Raw genomic sequence first — 10,494 nt, 5'->3', positions numbered from 1 at the left:
AGTGAATTGCTGAGTATTTCCTTCCCACACTCCAGTTGCAATACTGCACTGTATATTGAGCAAACTTGGTTTTAGCGTGGGCAGCGCAACAATGAGCAACGCGCTACCAAAGCGCTTTACTCTCCGTAGCAGTATTAGTCGTCTCTTTATGCTTGACGGATCCCCCCCCCCCCCTCCCGGAGAACTGCCTGAGCTATTAGAAGTGAAGAGTTAGCGCTGCATTCCGCGCATTGCTTTCCGAGAAACTGTCCCTTTTGTCAACTCCACCTCTCCGCCCATCCGTAAAAGCTGCAAAGAGTCACTTGCCCGTTTGGGGGCTCTCCTGGCTGGTTTGCGAGGCTCCAGGACTTCGAGCAAACTACCGTAATTGCTTCAAGGAAGCAATTAAAAACAACATGGCCGCGTCCGTTTGCAAGGTGCTGGTCAGCCAGGCGTTGAGATCTCTCTGCTCTCCCGGAGGGAGGAGGATTCTGGTGAGGTAAGGACTCTCTTGTCGCCTGGGAGCAGCTTCACAAAGCGTAGAAATAACATTAAAAGGGCTGAAGGGGTGACAGTCCCACTGAAAAGTTCCTTCGAAGCGAAAGAGCCGTCTAACCTCTCAGTACATTTAAGTAGCATTTTCTAACATTTAAGACTGCCCCGATTATAGTGACAGGCCTGGCATTTCCCTCTCTGTCCCCCTTTCTTCCTAAAATATAATGACAAACAGGGTCAGTAAGAAGAGAGGAAATTTATTAAAATCTGTCGCCGCAGACCAAATACAAGAGAGGAGGTGCGCTGCAAGATTCCGGACGACTATATTAGAGTTCAGCAAAGAGATACCCACATTTTACTTTCTATTGTCAATTAATAGTCGGCAGTATTCTTGCAGCGGGGAGCAGGTAACCTGAACATTTGCCCAAAATGAATTGACCTGGCAGGAGGTTCTTATCATTTGACATGCACAGCTTTTGTTAGGGATCTTAGATTTGGGTATGGTTAGGGCTTTGGTTGTTTTATCACTACCGATTATTATTATATAGCTGATGATCACTATGGCAATATAAACTCTGTCTTCTTTCATATTAATAAAGACACTTTATTTTATGTAAAACTGGAAAAGTTGCCAGCTGTGAGTACTGTATAATAATTTTTAGATAGTAATTGAAATGTGATAGGACTGGTCCATTGGAATTGGCCTCTTTATGATCCAATTACAATTTGGAGCTCAAAGTAATCTTTGGTTTGTGAGCAATACTAACTAATAATAATATTAGATAATAATAAGTACTGTAAAATGCAATGTTCTCTGTATATGGCATGTTTCGGAGAGGGCTTTCTGTTGTTTTGCAACCTAGTTAATGAACCTATTGCTTTGAAGCCATGACCATTTTAATAATAGAATACTCAAGCAAACTAGTGATGGCGCAGAAGTCCTTTAATGCAAGATCAGGGAAGTAGTAGCAGAAGAGGAATTGAATAGAAAAGAACAGAGAAAAATTGGGGAGGAAAAATGGTATCCAAAAATGAAAAAAAAGTTAGGTATGGATGATTCATTTTTTTAAATTACTGGTTCTGTGGGTGTGCTTGGTAGGTGTGGCATGGCTTGGTGGGCGTGGCAGGGGAAGGATACTGTAAAATCTCAATTCCCTCCCCACTCCAGGGGAAGGTTACTGCAAAATCCCCATTCCCTCCTGATCAGCTGGGACTCGGGAGGCAGAGAATAGATGGGGGTAGGGGCAGTCAGAGGTGGTATTTACCGGTTCTCCGAACTACTCAAAATTTCCCCTACCGGTTCTCCAAAACTGGTCAGAACCTGCTGAATACCATCTCTGGGTATGGAGTACCTACTGTGGATCAGATCCCTCTGTGGGGCACAAGCAACTGGCAGTCATTGTTTTAAAAAATCAAGCTTGCAGAAGCAACATTACAACTTCCTTATTTTATTTATTTTATTTCTTAGATTTTTAGACCGCCCCTCTCCCAAAAAGGGACTCCTTCCTTCCTTCCTTCTCCTTTGGGACTTCTGCTAATTTACAATAGTTTTAAAAATTACATAGTTTATAGTTATAACTACTGTAATAAATTCTGGATAGTTATAATCATAAAAGGCAAACAGTAAGTATTTATATTTGCCATACTGCAGGCTATATGGGAGTGCCTATTCTGAGTTTTGCTTGTGCAAGTCAACTGTGTGCTCATCCAGGCAAAGCAAGAGTGAGTTTTGTCAGCACTCCCAATTTGCAAAACAGGTGTGCTTTTAAAACTTGTTTGAAGCTTGTTTGCTTGTGCAAGCCTCAGTGGGAGGACCACAAAAATCTGAAGATCTGTGTGATACATGGATCAAATTTGAATCATTAAAATAAGTATAATATTTAAAGTCTGGGGAGCTATGATACAATTTTGTTTATCATTTTAGGTATCATCCTGAAAAGTTCCAGACTTCCTGATTATTAGAGTGTCTAGAAAATGCATTGCTGTTTCTGTCTATAAAAATAGCCTTTTTAGAAAAAAATGATGATCAAAAGTGAACTTTTTTAGCAATATAGACAGCATGCTACAATACAACGTTAAGGGTAGATGAAGATCCTTGGTGTGTGTGTGTGTGTGTCTGAGGAACCAGTTTATTCCAATGGGATTAGCCCACCCTACCTGTGCCAGCAACAACAGGCATGCTGTGAACCCTGTCAGCCAAGGAAATTCAGCCAGAGGGTTCCAAAGAAGAGCTTCTTTTGCTGTGGCATCTGCCCTCTGGAACATCCTGCCCCTCCAGATGCAATCTGCCCCCACTCTTCTGACCTTCTGAAAGGCTTGAAGACCTGGTTCAGCCAGTTGGTCTGCAGCTCCGTTGGGGGAATGGTGTCTTGGAGGTGGTTAAAGGATTAATCAGATGCCACCTCCTCCTCATGCACATTTTACTCTCTTCCTTCCATCTTGGTTAATTGAGTTTTAACTGAATTTTAAATATAAGGGTTTTATTTATTTTTTAAGGCTTGATATCATATTTTAATTATATAACTGTAAGCTGTCCAGACTCACCTCAGCAAGATAAGTGACATAGAAATTTATCAATCAATAAATAAAATCAATAGTGAATAAATAAAATCAACAATAGGTTTGTTATGACATACCAAATTACAAAGTAACCACTACAGTTTAGCCTGTGTTGCGCAAACATAGCTTGTGTAATTTTAATATTTGGTGTGTTGTGTTGATTCACTGATGCTTATGGGTGATATATGAGGTAATAGAAAAGGATTAAGGTACAGTTGCATACTCCACCAAAATACAGTATGTCAAATAATCTTTGCTTGTTCAAGTTTTCTCAGTGCTACCAAAGGAATGCCTGCAGTTCAGGAAGGTTATGTCTTTTAAGAGACTGATCATGACCCTGTGTTTGATTTACTATTGAAAGCTATCTGATTTTTTCCCTCCCATTTCTATTAACTTTCATATTAAAAACATTAATTTGGGCTCAAGATGAACATTAATTGTTGTGGAGAAGCTCTAATAGAGCTCTAATAGCTCTAATAGTATATATCAAAATTGCATTAGGTTTATTCCATATCAGGGCTCATTTATGATGATGATAGATTATATGTTTTGCTAGAATTTTCATCATTACCTTCTGTTGTAGAGGGCAAGCTGTGTTGATTTATGAAACGTAAAATTCTTAAGGAAAAAAAATAAAGAATCTTCTGGTAATGTATACATACAGATAGTTCTTGGTTAATGAATCTTGGGACCTGAATTTTTGCCACTAAGCAATGCAGTTGTAAATCGTGATGTCGTATGCAAGTTTCCTTGTTCTTTTCTGTGTTGAGTTTGCTTGTAGGAAGCTGGCAGGGAAGGACACAAATGGCAATCATACAACTTCAGAGCACTGTAATCATCATCAGTGTGAGCTGGTTGCCAAGTGCCCAGATTGTGATTGTGTGACTGTGGGGGTGCTAGAATTTAAAGACTGGTTGTGCCACTGTTGCTGAATGTCTGTAGCTAAATAACTGTTGTTACTGAGGTCTAACTACAACTTTTATTAGGATATAATCTTCTGTACAGACCATTCCATGTCGCTGGATATGTGAATAATTCAAATGTTTGTTTGTTTTTAAAAAAATGAAAAGTAGCAAAGTCTTCTGTACAGTTTAAGTTAATTTGGGTTTTCCTGTTCAAACACCCTAAATAGTGCAGCAATATGATGATAAAATACGGCTTATATCTATCAATGTTCAGCTCCACTACTATCTTAAAACTTTGTCATTCATTTTTTTAAAAAAATTGTTATGCAAGGTTATACTTTTGTCCTGTGGTAGGTGGTGGAAGAAAGTTGAAAAGGAACAGGTTTGTCAATCATAGCTTGAAACATTTTTTGGTAGTACCAAAAACATAAAGATAAAAACAACTGAAAGATTAAAAACCTCAAAACATTAAAAAAAACCACAAAAGTAAACTTCAAAATGTTTATCATTTGAAAGTACATATACATTTAATAGACAGAATTTAAACAAAACTATGATTTTTAAGTGGTATGTTTAATTTTATTTTTTAAAGAAACCTTCAGAGTGAAAATAATGATTCAACACGCCTTGAACCCTCCTCAGCTAATACATTAATGGACATAGGGATTAGAAAGATATTTTCTTCAGACCATGACATCTTACGGCAAAGTGTGAGAAAATTCTTCCAGGAAGCTGTGGTACCATATCATGGAGAGTAAGTTAAATGCACAAAATCCCATTTCTCATTTTCTCTTTCTCATGTTTGAAATGATTTTATGCTGCTTGCCCTGGTGGAGAACTATAACTAACACTAATGTAAGCATTTCTATAGGGTTAATAACAGCTTTAGAGCTACTAGTGGTTTTCTCTGAAAGAAAAGATTTTTCCTCTATGCATACATCCAGGTGCTGTAGACCCAACTGCATCACATTATGTCTGCTGTCTTGAAAATGGGGGATGGAATGGAAAATACATTCCCATTTAAGGCTGCATCAGATTTAATTTGATGATATAAGGCAAGTTAACTAATCTTCTCAACTACATGAGCCTCACTGAATTAACAATTTATGTATCTCAGCAGACATCTAAACTACTGCTGCATTGTGTTTTTTTAATAAAAAAAATAGTTTGCACTATTGTTGCCTTTAATAAATGACACCTTATTTTATTTACTAATAAAGATGACCTTATAAAAATTGCAATATTCTTATCTGGGAATAGAGTCCAGTTTGCTCAGTGGAACATGCTTTTGGGTAAAAGTCCAAATTACTGATTAGACATCTGCTTTCCTATTACTTTTTATGTCTTTGTATACTTGATCAAGATTGTGCTTCTTACCAACTGTTTTTCAGTATGGATTGAAAGATAATGGTGCACAAAAACACATTCTGCTTCTCCAGTGATTGCTCAGCAGGAATTTGAAACCTTTTCTATAATGGCTCCAGTGGGCAATGCTGATAAAATAGTTGAAATAATTCCAGCAGACTTTCCTCATCTTGTTTTCATTAATCTCTTGCTCAGCTGGAGGTGAGGCCTGATTGGTGGAAGATTTTTGTGTATTCCAGGGATTTAAGATCAGTAAAGTGAAGTGATTGTGCAACTGGGATGTACTTTAGCTCCAAACTACTGTTTCTGCTAAGGCAAACATGAGTTCATCATAGTGAATGAATTTAAAAATCTACTATCTTTTACATCACCTCTTTATATTAGAGGTAGCCTTTGTTTACAAGTAATTAGGGCTAAAATTTCCAAGCTAACTGATGTGGTCATAAAGTGCAATATCACATGACTGCACTGCTTAGATATGGCAATCCCAGCAGTCCTTAGTTTCCATTGTTAAATAGCCCTGCTGCGCAGTGGTTAGAATACAGTATTGCAAGCAAACTCTGCCCACAGCCTGGAGTTAGATCCTGATAGACTCAAGGTTGACTCAGCCTTCCATTCTTCCAAGGTCGGTAAAATGAAGAGCCAGATTGTTGGGGGCAATATGCTGATATTATACAGCATCCTGAGAGTGCTGTGAAGCACTATCAAGCGGTATATAAGTCTAAGTCTGATTCTAGTGCTAGTGCCAATCAAGGACTGTGCAGGTTATTAAGTGAAGATTTCTGACTTCTTGCCAGTTCCCCATTGGCTTTGTGGGAAGGTTGCAAATTATGATCACATAAACAGAATAGAACAGAATAACTGAGTTGGAAAGGACCTTAGAGGTCTTCTAGTCCAACCTTCTGCTCAAGCAGGAGATTCCATACCGTTTCAGACAAATGGTTCCCCAATCTCTTCCTAAAAACCTCCAGTGTTAAGAGCATCCACAGCTTCTGGAGGCAAGTTGTTCCACTGATTAATTATTCTGTCAGAAATTTCTCCTCAGCTGTAGCTTAGTTTTCTCCTTGATTATTTCCATCCATTGCTTCTGGTTCTACCTCCAGATGCTGTCATATGTTTGAAAGATGTCTGAATGAGTGGTCATTAAGCAAAAACTACCGTATTTTTCGGACTATAAGATGCACTGGAGTATAAGACGCACCATGATTTTGAAGAGGTAAATTTTTTTTAAAAAGTTTGTGTACTCTGCAGGCCTCCCAAACCCTCTGCATGCTCTCTCTTTTTTTTAAAAAAAAGGGGGGACATGCAGAGGCTTTGGGAGGCTTGTAGAGTGCTCCTAGGGACTGGGGAGGAGGCAAAAACGAGCAAAAACTCATTTTTTGCAAAAAAAAAAGGGGGGGGCATGCAGAGCTTTGGGAGTCTTGTAGAGTACTCCTGGGGCGGGGGGGAATGAGCAACAAATGGGCCATTTTTTGCAAAAACTGGCCATTTCTTTTGCAAAAAAAGGTATGCAGAGGCTTTGGGAGGCTTGTAGAGTGCTCCTGCGGGCTGGGGGGGGACACAAGCAAAAACTGCCCATTTTTTGCTCGTTTTTGCCCTCCCCCCCCCCCAGGAGCACTTTGCAAGCCTCCCAAACCCTCTGCATGTCCATTTTTGCAATGGGGACGGGGTTTCGGTCAGCCAAAAATGCTGCATTCAGTGTATAAGTCGCACACAGATTATCACCCTCTTTTTTGGCGGAAAAAGGTGCCTCTTATACTTCGAAAAATAGGGTATGTGTATGTATGTGTATGTACAATTAGCCTAATATAATTGATGGTATAATTTGTCTTTGGAAGTTGTTCAGCTGATTAAAAATGTCAAACTTAATGATTAAAGTTATTTGGTTTTGGTATACACAAAATGAAATTACCTATTCTGTCTTAATTATTTGCTTTAAGCAAGTTACTGTGAATTTAAGAAATAATGGTATAAACTTGACTTAGCTCAATGGATAAACTTGTCCAATGTATGTAGTCTTTTTATGTATGCTGTATTCTAAATATCTTTCCCCCAAAATAATCAAGCTTGTATTTTTACTAAATAAATTATTATGCACTAATTTAACCCCCATATCTTTTACCTTAAACTGTCTACCGTGGATCTTACGCCCTAAGGGGGCGTGCATAAGCGTACTAGCATGACTATCATCCCTGTCCTACTGTCCCATTTATATGTACTCGTTTTATGTGTTTATGGCTATGCTTTGCTTATTTATATCCATTTATTTGTGCCATTTTTTCATGTCCTTTCATACTTGTTTCCTTGTACTTGTTGATGAATAAATAAATACATTTATATTTCTGTCAGAATTCCATGATTTTACTTTTTTTTTTTTTTGGTAGATGGGAAAAAGCTGGACAAGTAAGCAGAGAGCTCTGGGAAAAAGCCGGACAGCAGGGTTTGCTTGGTATCAATATATCAGAAGAAAATGAAGGCATTGGAGGGGATCTGCTCTCCTCAGCAATTGTTTGGGAAGAGCAGTAAGTTCTTCTTTTCTTTCCTTTACAATTTTTTTCTACAATTACCGTATTTTTCGGACTATAAGACGCACCTTTTTCTCTCAAAAAAAGAGGGTGATAATCTGAGTGTGTCTTTGCCTTGAAAGAGGCGGTGGTGAGGTCCTTACTCAAGAGGCCTTCACTTGACCTGACGGAGCTAGCTAATTATCGTCCAGTCTCCAACCTTCCCTTTCTAGCGAAGGTTGTTGAGAATGTGGTGGCGCAGCAATTTCCGCGACACCTTGACGAATCCGAATATCTAGACCCACGCCAGTCCGGCTTCCGACCCGGGCACAGCACGGAGACAGCCTTGGTCGCGTTGGTTGATGATCTCTGGAGGGCCAGAGATAGAGGTTGTTCCTCTATCCTGGTCCTATTAGACCTCTCAGCGGCTTTTGATACCATCGACCATGGTATCCTATTGCGCCGGCTGGAGGGGATGGGAGTCGGAGGCACCGTTTTGCGGTGGTTCGGCTCCTACCTCTCCGACCGGACGCAATGTGTGTTGACAGGGGTGCAGAGGTCGACCCTGAGGCCACTCACTTGTGGGGTGCCACAGGGGTTGGTCCTCTCGCCTCTCCTGTTCAACGCATATGTGAAGCCACTGGGGGAGATCATCCGTAGTTTTGGGGTTGAGTATCATCTGTACGCTAATGATACCCAGCTGTACATATCAACCCCAAACCACCCCAACGAGGCTGTCGAAGTAATGTCCCGGTGTTTAGAAGCCGTCGGGGTCTGGATGGGGGACAACAGACTCAAACTCAACCCCTCCAAGACTGAATGGCTGTGGCTACCGGCACCTCGGTTCAGCCAGCTGACTCCATCGCTGGCCATAGGGGGCGAACAATTGCCCCCTGTGGAACGGGCGCGCAATTTGGGCGTCCTCCTAGATGCCCGGCTGTCAATGGACGACCATGTGGCAGCCGTGGCAAGGGGGGCGTTCGACCAGGTTCGCCTGGTGCGCCAATTGCGCCCCCTACTGGACCGGGATGCCCTACGCACGGTCACTCATGCACTGGTGACGTCTCGCCTGGACTACTGCAATGCTCTCTACATGGGGCTTCCCTTGGGGCGCGCCCGAAGACTGCAGCTAGTCCAGAACGCAGCCGCGCGGGCTGTCATGGGGAGTACTAGGTACTCCCACGTAACACCTCTCCTGCGCGAGCTGCACTGGCTGCCTGTGGTTTTTCAGGTGCGTTTCAAGGTTTTGATTACCATCTTTAAAGCGCTCCATGGCACAGGACCTAGCTACTTGCGGGATCGCATCCTGCCACACACATCCCTGCGGCCAATTCGCTCTCACAGGGAGGGACTTCTGGTGCCGTCCACTAGGCAATGCCAACGGGCGACGCCAAGGAGTAGGGCCTTTGTCTGTGATGGGCCCAACCCTCTGGAATGACCTCCCCCCCGACATTAGAACCACCACCGACTTCCGCTCCTTCCGACAAAAATTGAAGACTCACCTGTTCCGATTAGCTGGCCTGGCACATTCATAATTGCTACCTCCTGGCAGACATATTTTTTAACTGGTATTTTAGGGGAACTGTTTTTAATTTAATTTATGGGATATTTTTAGGGGTTTTTAAAACTATATTTAGATATTTTACTCAGTTGTACAGTTCTTTTTAACCTTCTTTTTAACCTCCTCCATATCTATCTATCTATCTATCTATCTATCTATCTATCTATCTATCTATCTATCTATCTATCTATTTAACAATTTTAACTGTTTAATTATTTAATTATTCATATGATGTATTTCTTATATGGACTGTACACCGCCCCGAGTCCCTTTTGGGAGAGGGGACGGTCTAGAAGCGCAAATAAAAGTAAAAAAGTAAAGTAAAAGTACAGTATTTTTAGCCTCCCGAAACCCCGCACACTTCACCAAAATGGCTGTGCATAGCCTTTAGGAGGCTTCCGGAGTGCTCCTGGGGGCTGGGGAGAACAGAAATGAGCAAAAAAGGGGGCTTTTTTTGCTCAATTCCCCCCCCCCAAGCCTCCAGGAGCATTCTATAAGCCTCATAAAGGCTATGCCTTGACAAAAAACAAGCCATTTTTTTGCTAGTTTTTGCCCTCATTTTAACACCCCCCCCCAGAGCACTCTACAAGCCTCCTAAAGGCTATTCATGCCCTTTTTTTGGAAAAAAACCAGGACCGCTTTTGCGAAAAATGGGCCGTGTTTGGGAAGTCTGCAGAGTGCAAAAACTTTTTTTTTTAATTTGCCTCTTCAAAATCTTCATGCGTCTTATAGTCCGGTGCATCTTATGCTCCAAAAATACAGTACTACTTTTTCCTCCTTATTTTCTCTGATGGCTATATCTTAAAATTTGGTCTTCATGCTGACATAATTCATTGACAACAAAGACATATTTTGCATTTAGACAAAACTGAGTAAATTGAATAGGAATTTTCATGGTGATAAATTCATTACTATTTTAAGAGCATTCTTCCACATTCTTCTCAGCTATAGTCACCGTTGCCACTTTACACAGACCTCTGCTGCTGCCGCCTTTCATCTCTCCTTTTCTTGGATCAGGATTATCTTCCTATGTTACATGCAAATGCAAGATCCCAAAGTTGTCACAGACCAAACATCCCTCTCCTTTTCTTTTGGTATCACACCATTCATTCTGCCATATCCAGCT

General features: G+C 41.0%; 1 protein-coding gene across 1 annotated transcript in view; it reads left to right on the top strand.

Moving 5' to 3' along the window:
• The first annotated feature begins 203 nt into the window (after window positions 1–203).
• ACADL (acyl-CoA dehydrogenase long chain) overlaps window positions 204–10,494 on the top strand; it is a 32,262-nt gene continuing 21,971 nt past the window's right edge. Inside the window, exons 1-3 of the mRNA XM_081934789.1 lie at window positions 204–478; window positions 4,531–4,692; window positions 7,688–7,825. Coding sequence (XP_081790915.1) covers window positions 396–478; window positions 4,531–4,692; window positions 7,688–7,825 — 383 coding nt within the window. The 5' untranslated portion in view covers window positions 204–395. The remainder of the gene's footprint in view (window positions 479–4,530; window positions 4,693–7,687; window positions 7,826–10,494) is intronic.

The sequence above is a fragment of the Natrix helvetica genome (assembly GCF_964273705.1).
Source record: "Natrix helvetica genome assembly, chromosome: 1".
Lineage (NCBI taxonomy): Eukaryota > Metazoa > Chordata > Lepidosauria > Squamata > Natricidae > Natrix > Natrix helvetica.
The sequence above is the reverse complement of the archived record's forward strand: the minus strand, read 5'-3'. Positions and strand labels throughout refer to the sequence as shown.